A 17,167-nucleotide genomic window follows, 5' to 3' on the forward strand; every position below is an offset into this window, starting at 1 on the left:
GGCATCCAGTTCAGCATCGCATTAAGGCCTCAGTGGTTGCCGCACCTGCAAAGGCTGTCCCTCATTCTGCACCTCACCTTCCCAGCCCTCTTCCCTGTCCACTGAACTCAAACCCAAATGCCTCCTCTCTCCCAACCCCAGCTACCAAACCCCGAACCCTTTTCCTCAGCCCCTTTCCATTGCAGGACTCTGCTGCTGCCTACCTGGAGCATGCAAGTGCCCATGGCCATCCCCCACCGCTCAGCTGGAAGACGTGTCAGTGCAAGCTTTTCCTAATCTACGTCGAGCCATTTACCTTCGATTACGTACTTGCAGGATGGCCACTGACTGCTGGGAATCCTCAGGAGGAGCTTGTGCCTCAAACCACCACCGGCTTTAACAAAACAACAAATGAGCCTGCTGAGCCTCTGTTCCTACTGTGGTCAACGCAAGTAGGAAAAAAACCCAAAAAGAACCCACAGCTGACTGACACCAGTTAAGTTTTAAAAAAAGATTAATTTATGTCTGGATTACAGAAGGAAAGCTATCTCACAGCAGGATGACAGTAGCCAAGAAAAGATCATGTTTCCTTTTCTGGATACATCAAGTTGTAGTGCTCACCAGTGTACAACACAGGGGTTCATATAGGCTACAGAAATTTTTGAGTTCCTTCAACTGCTCCAGGTATGAGGAATCCGAGTACTTGAAGTAGTGTGGATATACTGAATACGCACATTACCTTTCATCTTATTTAACCCACTACAGCTAAGTCTATGCTAAGAGAAAAGTACAAGAAAGCTGTCGGCATCTAACACCTACTTATGGTTACTGCACTGAATTACTCATCCTAAACAAGTAGTAATTTAATAAATTAGATTCTTTCTTCTTAATCCTTTCTTCCTGGCCTTGAAGGTGGTCTCAGTGCCCACAGGAAAAAAAAACAAACAGCCTGATGAATAGCTCACCTCATATCAAAACATTTAGTCAGTACTTCGCTGAAGGATAGTCAGTTCCCAGAGGAAAAAAAGATAAGCAAAAGAAAAGTAACAAAGCGTTAACTTCACTTGCTCATCACAGTGATTTTAAGTACTGAAGCGAACTCAGAACATTGGTATTTGTGAGATTTCATAAGGAAAGGCCCCCTGTTCATTCTTGGTCAGACATCTGATCATCACACCAGCACTCAAACTGTCACCTCCCCCTGCAAAGAAACCCCATAAATAAATAAAGCACCCAAGCTTTGCACTTAGACCACAAAACACAAGGCTTGGAGCACAATCAAATGACAATTAATGAAGCAGCAGACATGAAAACACAGTAAATGAGGCTTCATCAACTTCATCCTTCGTGGCTGCAAATTCCATAGCAGCAACCAAAAATTAATTCTTCCTTGAAGATGATCTTAAATGGTTGGAAAGGGTTTGGGGTTTTTTTAATGCTATGAAAAAGAAACCTGTGTCAACTAACTAATCCTTCTCCAAAGCCATTCCCGCTCAGTCAGACAAAACATGTGACAAGCTCCGAGAAACAAGGAGAGAAATTTTGGGCTTGGTGGAGTCAATAGGAATTAAAGTCAGTGCCAAAACGAAGCCAGAAATTAGCAAGGCATTTATCTGATGAATTTGTCAGCAGAACTCCTAAGTGGAAAAATTTAGTTTATTTCTTCTCAAAATGTCCTGATGCAGATATGTTGGGGAAGAGGGGGGGAAGTTGCAAGATAACGTTGTAATGCAAGAAAACTATTCCTTTAAAGCACCCACTGCCAGAAAAGCTTACTGTCAAAAGGAAAAATGTGACCTTTAATAAAATTATCTATAAATATACAGACCTTTATGATTTCTTGTAGTTTATTAAAATAAGATTCCCACTATATCGAGCTGTTGTCTTTATGGAGACAAAGCTTTTGATGTGATTTAGCAAGGGATTAAACTGGATGTACAGAGACATGTCGATATGGACAGGCTTCCACCAGTTCTGACGAGGACAGCAGGTAATGTTGCTCCTCACAACACACGGGTATTTCTGCGCTTTGGGCACACAAACAGCACCAAAGTCCTCTGTGCTACACTCACCAAACCTCATCGATGACCCAAAGGGGAAAAAATAAAAATAAAGACAATTTGCTTTAATAGATTTGCTCCCCGAGTCTTACATCACTTCTGCTTACCTGAAGCATAAAAACTTCTATAATCCTGTCAGTCCTGGAAAGCTCAACAGAGAAAGTAAACACAGGAGCTGGACATTTTCTCCTTTAAGAATTGCCATCATGCAGTTGAACTCACAAATCTGACTGATTACAGCTCTCATGAAGAGGCAGAGGTGCTACAGAGTACCCTAACACGGCATCAAAACCTCTGAAAGATAGATCTAAAGATGCTTTATTATGGCCAAAGAAGTCTGGTATGGGAGCGAAGCTGGCTCAACTTCCATAATCCTCGTGTAAGGGCTGACACTAATGCCATTTCTTCAGAATGAAATGTACGTGACCAGTCCGATCATTATAACATAGTTACACTAGTGCAACACCTTCAAACTGTTAGAAAAGAAGGTCTCTTTGATAGAATGAGCTTAGCACAGATTCCCTAAAATGACTTAAAGGAGGAGAGGGGAAAAAAAAGCATTTTGACTAAAAAATTATCATAGGGTAGAAAATGGTTAGAAAAGGACTTGAGAACAAGTACATACTGGTTACTTTTAAGTGTTTTGAAAATTACTCCACTAAACCAGTGCTTTGCCACTGTCTTGTTTTTCCAGCGGTTCCTCTTAATATGTAAAAGTATGTTTGCCTTTGAAACATACTTATTATCTGTACAAAACACACATCAGCAATTGTATTTACTTTAAGTCAAACTTGTAGATTCAACTTGCTTAACCAAGCACAACTTACGTATGTACAGGCATAAGAACACAGAAATACACAAGCAAAATACTCATCAACACAAGTGTTCACTAAAAAACCAAGTGTTGTATCATGAATGCTTTATTTTCTATGAATATTAAAAAGCACAAACTGATTTTTCAGTGGATGATGCTTTTATATGTACACATATGTAAATTCACACAAATGTACGAGCCACAAAAAGATACCACCTCACATAAAAACACTGGCAAGGAAAAAGCCCCTCTTTATTTGACCTAGCAAACCTATACAAATCTTATTAAAAAAAAAATAACATCCCAAAAAGGTCTGCCAAAATATTTTCAGGCCGATTGTAAATAATCTGGAAGTCCATACTGTCAAGTCTGGTACAGGAGACAAATTTAATTTGACCTAGCTGATTTATAGGGTCCCCAGAAGGCTGCGAGACACTCACTAGAAACACTGTTTTCTCCAATAACAAGGAAAAAGTTGGGAAGTCAAAGCAAATAGAAGAGGGGACAGCCAACGGGAGACTACAAAGGCATCAAAGACATGGCTGGGAGAGATAAGTAGGAACTATAAATCATGTTCAAGTTGTCGTGTACACTTGAGGCTTTTTTTTTTTCCTTTTTAATTTACTTTACACATTTTTTTTCCAACTCTTAACCCATTCATACCTCAAAAGTGGACTGCTTGAAATGCGAGTCAAGCATGCAGAAGCGAATGCGCAGAAAACTATTTCAATAATCTTAGAAAGAGGATGAAATGGCACCTGCAAAAGCTATTAGACTTCAGCAACCTAAATTCGTGCATACCCGTTTGCTGTTACATACAGAGGCTTTCGACAATCTAGAACAAGTACACAGAAGACGCCAAACAAAGGATCTAAGACAGCACTTAAACCAGATTAATCCATGCAATGGGAGTCACGGGGCTCTAACTGACACTGAGCTGATTGTCAGGAGCGTAAGCTTTCTAATAACTTATGTTCCACCTTCTGAAGTTTTATGGCATTTACAGAGGAAGAAAAATGAAAACACCACACATCAGCTCTAGCAAAGAACCATACATATACCGTTTTAAGCAATAAAAGAAAGATAGAATACACTAAGTACTGACATATAGAGTAATTTTTAACCTCCTCCTCTTTCATTGAGCTCAGGCCAGGGTCTTAATATCTGACAACAGTTGTTCCACAGTTATTTCACCTCTGTATAGGCATATAGATCTGATTAGAGCAAGTCAGATCTCCATCAAAATAGCAGAAGCATACATGGATGTAACCTGCTAGCCACTGGCAAAATCTCCTTCAATTGCCACTGTCAGTAAATTCTTTGTACGCTAGCTGTACAAAAAATCTATTTTGATAAAAAAATGTCATGCTTAGTACCAACTTCAACATACCTGAAAAATACCTGAATAAAGAAAAAACTTTAAAATGTTCACAAATTGTCTTCAGGAAACTATAGTACAAGATCTTGAAAAGTACAAAAAAAAAACCCCAAAATAAAACCACCTAAATTGATGGATACCAGCTGCAAAGAGCACACAAAACCATCTTGCAATATTTTTCTTTATATTAAAAAATCTGGAATTATTTCATCCCACAAGTTTTTTCACCTTTTTCTTTTTTTCAGCCAAAACCAGTGAAGAAGCACTAACTAAAGAAAGTGCAGAAAATAGATTTCTGTAACGCGGAGAAAATATTTCGCCAAAATAACTTCCCTAGAAGTATCAATACCATTAAGCGGGAATGAATTTTACTTCCTACGTATACAATCAGCCATTACAATATTGTTGCTCGTAAACAAGCACATTGTATTAAGATCAACCTTTTAGTTCCTCCCTTACTCTTAGCACATTCTGTTGCAGAGATGCAAGTTCAAATTTGTCAGGCAAAATGCTTCACTTACTTCTTAAGACTGCTCATTTCATGCTACGCTGGAAATGATTATGCTGTTAACATAAGGAAGACTGCAACTTCATTATCAGGTTTAAGTATCTGCCTTTCAGTTGCTTAAATGACAGTCAATTTGATTTTTGTAAAAGAACACAACTGCTCTCGAATTAGGCTGAAGCTCAAGAGTTGCTAGAACTCCCTCAAACGCTGTTAACGTTATCAAAGAGTAGCAACGTGAAGGGCCAGCAGCCCTTCCCTTCTCAGACCAGCAGTCAGCACTCTTGGAAACACACAGAAAACTCTCTCCTGTGCTTGAAACAAGCTTTTCTCCTCCTTCCTACCAAACAACATTTAACAAGGTTTACATGGCACTGCAGAGTAATCACCTGCTATCACTATTTCAGGCAATTACCTGCTGGGAAAAAGAGCCTATTTGCATGAAAGCAGGATCAGGAGTACAGTTTGTTACTCCTCTTCCTTGCAAGCACTAATAAAAGTGGGAGAGGTGGTATTACTCCTACCTCTCCTTCTGCTGAGGCTCCTCCTCACCAGATAACTGCTGAGCCTACCATTTTCTTGTGCGTCTCCGTAACTCGCTCGCATACTGCATATTGTAGCTCCATGAGGTTTTTGTTGGGGTTGGGTTTTTTCTCTCTTTTTTTTTTTTCCTCCCCATTAAAGCCAAAATCTGGGTGAGACATGGCACTATGTCAAACAATGAATCCTCTACAGCCACTTTGATATCAAAGCCTGCAAATCAACACTGGAAGAATATTAAAGAAACACAAGCAGTTAAAAGTAGAACAATAAAGAGAATTAAAAACCGCAAGTAATCTCACTAGGGACATTCTTTTCCTCCCTTGTCAGGATACACACTTCACCTATACATTTTTGTATCCAGCGGTTCAAGATGTAAGGTTCTTCTGCCGCACAGAAAAAATACTGCCATTTTATTCTGCTATACTTCATATGTAAGGAAGATTTAAATATTTGTGCATTAAGAATAATAATTTTCTCAATATCTTCATGTTCTTCAAAGCAAGCGTTATTTAAAAAAACATCTAGTCTGTTAAATCAATACTCACATTTTTTAAGTGGTATGAATGAAAAGCTGAGAGTTTTGTTATTATTTTCAAGTGCTCCTGAACACCCATGTTACTGTATCAATCCAGTAGCATATCAACCTAACAGCCAGAATATCTTTAGCAAAAAACTTTTGTCTAAGATTTGCAGCATATGTGTCATTTATTTGCATATTTAAAAAATTTCCATCGTCCACTACTACATGATAAACTATGTAACACAATCAAAAGCTACTTAGCACACAGGCACATCCTATGCAGAACTTTTCCTTCCACTACTTGATCATCTACCCAACAGCATATTCCAAAATACGAATTACCTGTAAATTTAACAACACACAGCCTGGAAAACACTTTGCAACACGGTCACACAGAACTAACTACGGGCAATAAATGCTCCTGGTCGGTTGTTTCACTTTGCATAGCCTGGTAAGCAGGGTACCACCCTCCCTCTGGAGAGCATCCCAGGCATCCCGGTGTCTACTCACCCACCGCACAGCTCTAACCCTGGGAAGCTGTTGGACTTGCTGTGCATCAGACCACTTGCGCGGGCGTGAAACTGTTCTCCAGGGCGCCAACGAGAGCCTGAGCCTTTCATCAGCAAAGGCTACCCCACCATCAGGAGTTTTTAGCAGATACGACAGACCCTCAGAAAACATTCAAGCAAGAATTTGTTAAGAGTAAGGGGTGGAGAAAGAAAAGAAGGGGGCGGGAGAGGAGGGAAGCCCCGGACAGCAGATTAGCGAAATACATAACTCCCTCAGGATTGTGTGACAAGCGTATTCATTTTAGCAACCAGTCAGGCATGTGTATAAACCTGTTTTTTAACATCTCCCTACAGCTCTAATTAAAACACAAGGAGGCATTAACGACATGATATGTTATGTTCAGCATTCAATTCAATAAGCAAGAAACACAGCTCTGTAATCTAATGCTGTAACAGGTGTACTTTAAAGAAGGAAAGCACTCCAAAGTTTTCAAACAAAGTTTAACAAGCTAAGGCAAGCATCCCAGTATTCAATCCAGGAGAAAGTTATAACAAATAGCATCAGCAGTCATGAGCTTATCCTCCCACCTTCTCCTGCTCCGCTAAACAGGGCGACTTAACAACTGCCAGTGGAGCCTCCGCAGCCGTGCTCGCAGCTCAGGGTCTCTTCCACTTCTTTAAATCCAAGTAAAGCTTGTATTAGAGCTCTACAAACGCAGGAGCTTTGGTTAGGCCCAAAATCACACGCCCCAGCCTGTTCTAATCCCCAAATTCTTGGTCTCCTACACACTGAAATAAGATCTTAAATGCTGGAAAAGTTCAGATGCCATCTAGAGAAGGGTGAGTTGGAAGTAAATAAATATGAAAGAGCAAACAGCCCAGGAAAGCAGGGAGGTGGTTAGCAATTACACAGACGTGGTAAGGCAGAGCCAGCAACGTGTGGGTCTGATATCTCTCCACAGAAGTGAACGCCCAGGCTGTCACATACATTTCTAAAACTTCTTTGCCATATACCATCTTATACCTGAAATAAGTTGAAGTATCAATAAAAATAGTATCTACGAACACAATTTTTAGGGGTTCTGAACATCAGATGTGCAGTTGTAGCTAGAAGATAGTATAAAGAAAAGTCATTTTAAAGTGACAGTGTAATTGATCATTTAACGCGGATAAATATAAAAGAAATCACTTCTCCCCCTCTTTTTATTTTAAATAGCATCACTAAGTTAAAATCAGCTGTGTGCTAAAATGCAAAATTTCTTCTAGTTATCTCACTTCTCAGAGGTGCCATCAAGCCTTACAGATCTTCGGCATCTCCCACTCCCACCTGACCCAGCCTCCACCAGCGCAAAACCTGCCAGGGCCCTGACATAACATTTTATACATCAGCTCTTCAAGATGCAAATAGCATCTGTTGGCTTCCATTACATAAATACCCCCGATAAGAGCTATTATTAACTTGTTAGTTTCCATTTTAAGTAAAGTATGTCAAAATTGCATTGAAGTCTCCAATTACACGAAGCCTCAAGTGTTATAAACACTTCAAATCCTCAGAAAAGAGAAACGCCACACGATTTCAGAAGAAGGGTTCCCCTCTCCAGAAATTCAAAAGCCCCTGAGTCCCCTCAGCTGCAGCTCCTGCAAAGTTTGTGGGAGTAGGGAGAGATTAAGCTGGCATGATCAAATGGCAAGTTTAGACTAAGTCCATTTCTGTCTATAATGCCAGCCAAGAAGCAACACCACTGATCTAGACAAAACTGCAAGTTTCTGGTTATAAAATGCATGGAGAGAATGATACCCACACTTAACAAAATATTAACTTTTACATTTCAGTTGAATACAATATTCTTCGTTATTAAATTGCCCTGCATTTTCTGAAGAGTGGGCGTAAAGCTACACTATCAAACCCATTCAGGTAAGCGCCCCCAAACCATATACCAACTTCTAAAAGGAGACTTCTAGGGACTCAAGGAGAAAGACACATCACAGAAACAGAGGTTTATGCAAGATTTTTCATCCATGGATCATAAAAGACGCACTACAAAAATGGGTATGCGTTCCTACTCCGGATATATCCCAGATCTCACCAAGCTAACCGAAAATGTACAGACACCATGCTGTGCTCCTTACCCTTTTGGGCATGACAGTCAGAAATTAATTTCAAAGATTGAAATAAGCTACTTAAATAGACCACGGGGAACGTTGTAGGGGTATTGATTTTGAACTCCAACTCAAGGCAGCTTATACAGTGTTCAACTTCACTTCTCATCAACAGGTCTTACAAATCCAGCCGTTTTCATCACGACCTCAGACACCTGTGGTCACGCCAGCCAAGAGTTCAGGTCACCAGTCAAGATACCCCGCAGCCCAGCTGCAGAAAGCCTTTGAGATAAACACTCCACAGCACTCAGCTACTTTAGTGGCCATATGCATGCATGCCTGCCTATATGTACATATATATAGCTGTACAGGTAAAAATAATCCCCAATTGTAGGCAAGCAGCCTTTGGAAATTCTCCTCCATAAGCAAACCACCCAGCTCTATGAAAACTATGTGTATTTTAAAAATTAAAACAAAAAGCCCACAACAATCCCAGGTATCCCAATAAATCCCAGACACAAACTTCCTGATTTTCTGCCACGGAGAGGAAGTCCACAGAAACACAGAGAAGGAAAAAGCTGGCTTTATTCTAACACTACACTGAGATCCCCTAGCCCAGATTTTTACATTTACAGAGGATTTTCATGATTTTAAAGAGATCCTATGCATCCTTGCCAATAAACGCCAAGTTCCTGCCTAAGTTCCTGCACCAGCTCTCTAGCAAATCTTTGCAGGTACCTGCTACAAGTACATAACAGAAATAAAACAAACAAAAAAAAACCCCACAGTTGCACTGACTGACCCAAGTTTTTCCTGCTGGGGGAAGGAGGGAGGTCTGTTCTGTAAAAGGAACATAGAAAGAGGAAATATCAAATGAAGGACAGGTAATAGAAACAGCTCTCATTATTTTGATGCCTTTTACTGCATACAAACCCCAACTTTCTCAGAAGAGAGCTTTCTTCTGCTCCACTTTGGCATTAAAAACAGGGCATGTCATGTCTAGTCTGGAAAGGGTCAGAAGTTCAGTTAAAAAAAAAAAAAGCAAAAAACTTTGGATCCTAAAAGCACTAACTTGCTTTTAATTTGAAAAGGCACTTTCTTAACTAAAGCAACTTCAAATTACATTTTCTCCCTTCAGTGAGTACAGGTGAAGGCTTTTCAGATGTCCTGCTAAGGAACTCTTGTGGCAGGCTTGATAGGCCCTTCCATCTCTAAACCAATCCGGCTCTCGCATTTTCAGGTTAGCTCTAACCATCACCAAGATACGGTCTCGCTTTGTAGAGATTAGCAGGTGTGCTCGAGATGCTCTACAGAACAGCCCACAACAAGCACCAATATGACGTAAAAAGTTGGCTGCAGATAAAACATTTTACATGCACCAAGACAAAATACAGTTCTCTTAATCTTTCAGTTTTAGTGCAAAGGCCCTTTTACGTTAACAGAGAGGCACAACAGCTTTCAAGTTTCTAGAGTATTTTAATCACAGGATTTCTAATCACAACTGGATGCAGTCTCCAGCATCCCCTTCTCCTGAACATGAAAAAAAAAATACGGCTTTAAAGTACAGTGCTAATTTAGTCATATTTTAATTACAGTACAGAGCCACTCATTAAAACAATTTGTGAACAATAGCTGAACTCTTCAAATAACTATAAATGCTTTTCATCAAAGAACTGCAGTTGAAAACTAGAAAAAAAGAAAAAAAAAGCAGTATTTATTCTTCCCATTGAGATGTATTTTAAGACACCTTGTACCCAACTCTCCCATTAACCACCACAGAATTATTTGCGAGTGTGACTTTTGCTGCCTTCCCGGTCGCTGTACAAGGAAGCCATCCATGCCTTTGCAGAGAGGTGAGCATCGTCCCAGCGACACACCGTGCGAGGGAGGAACGGTGCGGAGAAGCAGAGCCGGGACCATCCCGTCCCCGTTCTCGTTATTTTCCCGTTTTTGCCATTATTCCCGCAGGCGCTGGGCCGCTCTCCGCGCCCGCTGCCCAGCACAAAACTTACCTCGGCGGGGCGGGCGGGCGGGCGGGCTGCGCTACCACTTCATTGTCAAACTCAGTTCTAGCAAGTTCCTCGACGTACTGGCGGAGCGGTGCTGGGCAGCGGACAAGCACCCGTCTGTCTGTCTGTCTGTCTGTCCGTCCGTCCGTCCGTCCCTCCGCCCCGCCGCCACGCCCAGCCGCGCTCCGCAAGGGCCCCGCCGGCTGAGGGACCGCCGGCTCGCCGCCTGCTCCGGGCTTGCGGCGAACAAAAGGGCGCTTCGCCGGGGGCCGCCGCCGCCGCCCTGCCCCTGCCCCAGGCCCCGCCGCCCCCCGCGGGCACAGCCCGGCCAGCGCGGGGGCGGAGCGGCGGCCCGGCTCCGGCGGGGCGGGGGAACCGCCGCAACTTTTCCCTCCGGACGCGGCCGGGGCCGCAGCGCCCACGCCGGAGGGGCGACCGCCCGCCCGGCCCGGCCCAGCCTAGCCCAGCTGCCCGCCACCCCCGGCCCGGCTCCGCGCCCCACGTACCCCGCAGGACCTGCCGCCTTCCCCCCGCTCGCCGCCGCTTCCTCCTCCTCCTGCCCGGCCTTGGCGCCAAACGCCGCCGCCGCCTCCCGCCCGCCGCAGGCCCAGCGCCTCCCCCGCGCACAGGCCCGGCGCGGCGGCCCCGGCAGCCCCGGCGCCCGCCCCCCGCCCCGCCTCCATGCGGGCAGCCCGGGCCGCGCTCACCTCCCGCCGCCGGCGCGGCGCGGCACGGCCCGGCCCGGCCCGGCGCGCCGCCGCCTCCTCCTCCTCCTCCGCTCGCCGGCGTGGGCGGCCGCGGCCGTCAGGGCTGGCGCTGGCGCTCCCGCCGCGGCGGCGGCTGCTGCTGCTCCTGCTGCGGCTGCTGCTGGTGCCGTCCCGCGCCGGCGCGCATCGCCTCCGCCCGCCCGCCCGGGCCCGTGGCCGGCGGCGGCTCCCGCCCTGCGTGCCGGCTGCTCGACGCGCCCGCAGCCAGGCCCCGGCCCCGCGCCCGCCCCGCGCCGCCTCCTCCTCCTCCGGCGGCGGCAGCGGGCGCACAAGAGCCCTATTGTATTATTGACACTGCTGGGCTGCAGGCCCCGCCTCTTCCCCTTCCCTCCCTGCCCGCGCCGGGCCCGGCCTTCCTGCCAGCTGCGCCGGCAGAGTCCTGGCCAGCGGGTGGGAAGGGGCCTGAGGGGAAGGCCTCGGCCCCAGGCCCTCAGGCGGCTGGGAAAGGGCCTGAGGGGAGCCCGGAACCGGGTGAGAGGCGGGAGGTGGCTTCTCCCTCCGAGGTGCCCGGAGCAGATGAAAAGCGAGTGTCAGGACCCGGCCCGTGTCCCCAAAGCCACCGGCAAACGAGGCCTTTGGCAACTTAGGGCTGGGTGGAAGGGGACAGAGGTGGCCGGTGGCCTCGCCACATCCCAGCTGCCTTCCCGCAGTTTCCGAGGGCACCACGGGCCTGTCCCCATGCTAAATTGAGAACATTTTACACCAAGTGGCACAACCTGTAAAAGAACGAGTGTAAAGTCTGCCTTGGGGCAGCTTTTAGCCAGCTGTTGGTGTTAATCATTTCGCCCATGACAGAGCTCCTCATGGAAACAACATTTGATAGAAAGCACACTGGGCAGCAGCATTCAGAAAAAAAGCAAACAAGGCAAAAATATGGCAAATTTCTTCCCGTTATTAGCCCCACGCCCACACACGTTTCCCATAGTGCTATTGCCAAATATCACCTGTATCAAATGCACTGCAGACCCCTTTTACCTTCCCTTCCAAAGAGATTTATCTAGAGGACACCCTTCGGCTGCTGCAGCCCCATTCTCCACGCACACAGTAACTGAGGCATGGAAAGGCTACGGAAACTTGGCAGAGGAGGAAACCAAACCTGGAGTCTCAAACCTGGGATACACCCTTCTCTCTAGGCCAGGCGAGAAGAACCAGCAAGAAGAAACAGCAAGAATATAATAACGAGGAGTTAAAAGCAAAAGGAGCAAAGAGATGAGCAGCAAGCATGGCAGGGATAGTTTGACAGGCTTGAGCTGCACTGCTGCAGTGTTCCCTGGCAGCAGCCAGAAGACGAGGTGAAATGGGTCGTAAAGAAAGGAGACACTATCTCAGTCTAAGTGTTCCATCGAGCTCAACAGCCTCCCGCCTGCTCTACTGAGTCACGGGCCCCCTGCATCAACTTCCTTCTGGCCCAAGTGGGCATCCACACTAAGATACTTCCTCCAAGTACTCCGCAAGCCTCCAACTACTTTTTACTCAGATTTCCCAAGCAGGATGTGGCGTCTCTGTTAAGTAACCCACCCTTAACAGATCACTTCTCCAAGTACTCGTCCAAGTCAGTTTTCACTGAATCCATGCAGGCTTCTGACTTTAAATCACTGCTGGCAAGGACTTCCACGGATCTACTACCTGCTGCAAAAAAAAACCCCAAAAAAACAACCAATCTTTTTTTTCTTTTGAATAGCTTGTTAATATTCCTGCGTGTAATATGAGGTGTAGCTTTCTACAAATGCAGTTAGACCGCAACCAAGCAGCAATGCTGACACGTATGACTTCCTTCATGCACCAGCGATCACCTCATTTGCCTTCTGTTCATTAATATATACTTGCCAGGAAAACACTCTGAGCAGCTTCAGAAAACCACAACATCAAGTAAAATGCCAAGAACGCTCCCCACCACCACCACTTGTGGAATCCTCAAATCAGGTGGTCCATGCAGCAGGGCGCGCAATACTGATTTTTAACCAAGAGATTTGAGTCCAAAATGAAGAGAATTCAGAGTGATAAAAAACTAAGTTCATGCGCTACAGAAAAAGACCCGTTTTCTAGTCGTAACAGGACTTTAAAGTCTGATTCAGCTAAACTAAACAGAAACCATTTTCAAATACCAGTATCTTCATTTGGATTTTAAAACAATTTCTGGTTTTTTTGTGTCCATGAAATCCACTTAGCAGAGTGTATAAAGTATCCGTCATTCTGAAGGACAATAAAGAACGTATATTCCCATCAGTGAAGGAAACATTCCTATGAGAAGTTTCCTGCCAGATTACTTTACATACGAGTGACTCCATCAGGAGCAGATGCAGCCCAGCCTGGGAAAGGTGTTGCACAGCTATCTTCATTCCTCCTGCCTGGGATCACACACACACACCCCGCCCTGCACTGGCTGTCACACGTCAGGAGAAAACAACATCCAAACCTCTAGTTCTACAGTAAATCCACAGATGTACAGGGCGGGCTCAGGGCCAAAAGATAGGTGACATGGGAAAACCTGTGGCAGAAACTCCATGGGGCTACTCCTTTCAATAAACACTTTTATGTGCAAATAACGTTTTCATTATCTCATCCTGTGTGACTTCTAGCAAACTATTTACCGTCTAATAAGAATTTACACAGAATTGCATTTACATTTGCTATGCATTTCTATAGGAACACCGTGCAAGCTGAATAAATAGGAAGCAGATTGTACACTGTTGTTCTTTTAAAAGACATATGCAACACAGTTTCCACATTTTCTCCAGAAAGGATGAACTACAGATGCTTTTATGCACCTAGAGAATATAAAGAATTTACAAAGCCAGATGTTAACATGTTGATAAAATATAGCACAAACATGAAGTATTCCCAAGGGAGGAACACAGTGGAAACTAGAAGCATAAGAGATATGGTCAGGATAAAATAACGTATACATGTATACCACACTCAAGTTGAACCAAGTCATTATTCAGCTGTACAAAGGCTGCCCATAGTATATTAGGGTATTAAGAAAGTTATACTGAAGTAATGTTTAACATCTGAGAAGTAGGGTCACACAGAGTTTAACATGGACTGGAGCCACAAAAGAAGCATCTCTACGTTGAAAAACCTAGAAGTATTTCAGTGAATTTCAACAGAAAAGTTGGGGTTTTTTTTCTTCAAAATCTGCTCTTTCTGATCAGATGTGAGAGAAGTAAAAGGCAACACACACGCCGCAGTATCATGGAGGAGTAGCAGGGGGAGTTAAGAATTGGAAAAGCCTGGGATGTTAATTCATACCCCTTACCTCCGTGTCTCTGCAGCATTGCCAGCCTGCGGGTAGAAACCTCCATGGGCAGCGATTCCAGTTGCCTCTGATAAGAAATACACGAAGCCTGGTAATACCGCCTTTCTTTGAAATATGTAGAGGCTGCATAAAACTCGCTTCACCGGTAGATCAGATACCATTCATGAAACCTTGATACAACGTCCTCAAAACCAGAGCAAGCATTGGCAGCTACTGGCGAGAGAGAGAAAAGCTCAAGTCCCTTATTTTCTTTTCACAATGAGCAAAATTATTGAAGCGTTAACATAAAGCACAAACACCTACCTGCAAACGAGACAGCTAATTATCACTGTGGAGTAAATTCCATTCTTCTGCGGAAAAAAAAAAATGCAAAGCAGAAGCTCATCTAAGGATGGCTGGCTGTCTTTAAACCCTCTCGTGACTAAAAAGGTTTCAGTTACTCACTATTAGAAACAGAAGCAAAGAGCACTCGGAGCTTCAAAAGATAGTCTTTACCTCTAACACTGAATCCAATCCTTTAGCACCTGTTGGGGCAGCTATCAAAAGATGCCCTCAGGTCATAGCACAGCCCTTCCGTTTAATCTCCAGAACCCTTTAAAAAAAAAAAAAAAAAAAGCCCCCAAAGTGGTTTTTATGGAGCAACTTCAGAAATGGGGGGGGAAGGTCTCCCCTCGTAAAAAGATCAGCACATTCAGACAAACAAAAAAAAAAAAGTACTTCCACAATCATGAAGCTTTCTTTTACTCTCTTTAGAGGAAAACGTGCCAAGCTTCACTTCCCAGGATCTGACAAGTTCAAAGTTGTGTGCTTAGGGAGATCTTCGATTTATCTTTCTCCTTCTACACAGAACGGAGAGGACTGCCAGCAGCTTTCAAAACCTATCAGGTCTGTACCTTAAACGCACGCGAGTACCTAAGAAAAAAGAATGAAAGAATACATCTTATGCTTGTATTAGTGAGGAAACAAATTGTGTATCTTGCCCCAAAGAGCTGGAAAGTTAGCTGCCTCTCCGGTGCCATATGTGCAGTTTGGGGGAAATCTCCCTACAGCGGTCAGCATCCATGTCAGTGGGGGAAAGGAAGTGAAGCTGCTGCTCCCTTCAGTGCTCAGAAATCACAAGTCACTCCAGTCTCCCCCACCCCCCCAAAAAAAAACTTTGTGTTTTTTTTTATTTTTTATTTTATTTTTGAGACAGAACTTTAATGGGTCAAACAGCAAAAAAACTTTTCAAGTTTTCTTCACTATGACAAGGACAAAAGGTGCCTAAAAATGAAAGTGGACATTCTCACATGACTCTATGAACTGGGACAACTTCACCACAATACTTGTGGTAAAATGAAGTTGAAAAAGCAGAAATACACATACCACTGTCATCCGGACACAGAGTCCTTTGAGCTCCCAGTACTGCAGAGGTGCCTAGCCTGAAATTTAGCCTCATCAGTTGGGGACACCAGACAAACACTCATTTAAACACTGTTCAAGAGCCTCTTAGCCCCACCGTAATTTATCTATCACCTTTACCTGATGCTTTAAGGACAAACTTTCTACAGCTTATAGCTGTTCCAGGTTTTAACAGAAAGACGTGAGGGAAATCCACGTGTATTTGGAAGATCTCTTAGATCCTTGACAACACTGGCAATTTTAAAGCCTTGTACAACTGGAAAGAGGACGACTCATACTTGACAGTCACATTGCTTAATACATTCTGGGAAGATCCTCAGATACTCTAGCCATGAAATTGTACATAGCTGGGGATTACCACTAGATCCATTAAAACAAGAAAAGGAATGAGCAGTTGCACATTTTCTTTGTGTACTCAGAAAACTTCAGAGCTTTTTTAAAAGCTTCTCTCACTTCCCCCTCCTTTTCTTCTCTTACTCAGAACGAGTGATGACTACATGTGCATCAGGAAGACTGCATGACCACAAACATTACCAGCAACTGCCTTATGGCAACCAGGCATCCTGAAGAGATGAAAGCAATAAAAAGCACCCTTCTATCAAACTGGACACCAAGGTATTAATGCCTGGTCTGTTAACACACTGTGACTCCCAACCGTTTGGTGAAGCCTCCTCTACATCCTGCTTTTACCAGGTTTGATGCTTGTAAACTTTTACCATATGTAGACAGTTGTGTTGCAAGACAGGGCTCAGACTAGATAGCTCTAAGAAAAACTTCCAGGCTGGCAATACAGCAAGTTATTATTTTTCACAAATCGTCATCCTCAACAAATTGCTATAGCTCATACTGCGAGCTCTGTGGTGTCCAGGGAACGTGGTGGACCACCACAGAGCTGCCTTCCAACATATACTGCAGCAAGAATGCAGTACTACAGCAAACAACTTAATGAAGTGCTACAGAGCCTGCTTGCACCATCCTACTGAAATCCGTGCACGCTAGAGACAATACTTACGATCGGCACTTATTCATAGCTTTTAATACTGCTGGACTAGAATTTAGATGGTTTAGATCAGGTTTAAACATGCCTTGGAAGAGCTGCTCCTGCAGACCTCCAAAGACCTATGCCACCCTTAAGAAATCAGAAGGCTTACTCATGAATTCAAAAAAACAAATGGCACAAAAGGTCCAAAGAAGTAAACAAGGAACTTGATGGCAAAAATCCTAGACTTTAGGAACTACTCAGGCAGGCACCTGGGCTGTGACTAGGTCTTAAAAGATTAATTTCACAGCGGCTTTTATTAAATCTTCAGGAAAAAAGCCTGG

The 17,167-nt window shown here is 44.2% G+C and overlaps 1 protein-coding gene across 1 annotated transcript in view; it reads right to left on the reverse strand.

Moving 5' to 3' along the window:
• The window catches only part of JADE3 (jade family PHD finger 3), a 69,896-nt gene extending 58,796 nt beyond the window's left edge, over positions 1-11,100 (reverse strand). The window contains exons 1-2 of the mRNA XM_074149481.1: positions 10,924-11,100; positions 9,661-9,715 (exon numbers count right to left, since the gene is read on the reverse strand). Coding sequence (XP_074005582.1) covers positions 9,661-9,715; positions 10,924-11,100 — 232 coding nt within the window. The remainder of the gene's footprint in view (positions 1-9,660; positions 9,716-10,923) is intronic.
• Between the last annotated feature and the right edge of the window lie 6,067 nt (positions 11,101-17,167).

The sequence above is a fragment of the Numenius arquata genome, chromosome 1 (genome assembly GCF_964106895.1).
Source record: "Numenius arquata chromosome 1, bNumArq3.hap1.1, whole genome shotgun sequence".
In the NCBI taxonomy this organism is placed as follows: domain Eukaryota; kingdom Metazoa; phylum Chordata; class Aves; order Charadriiformes; family Scolopacidae; genus Numenius; species Numenius arquata.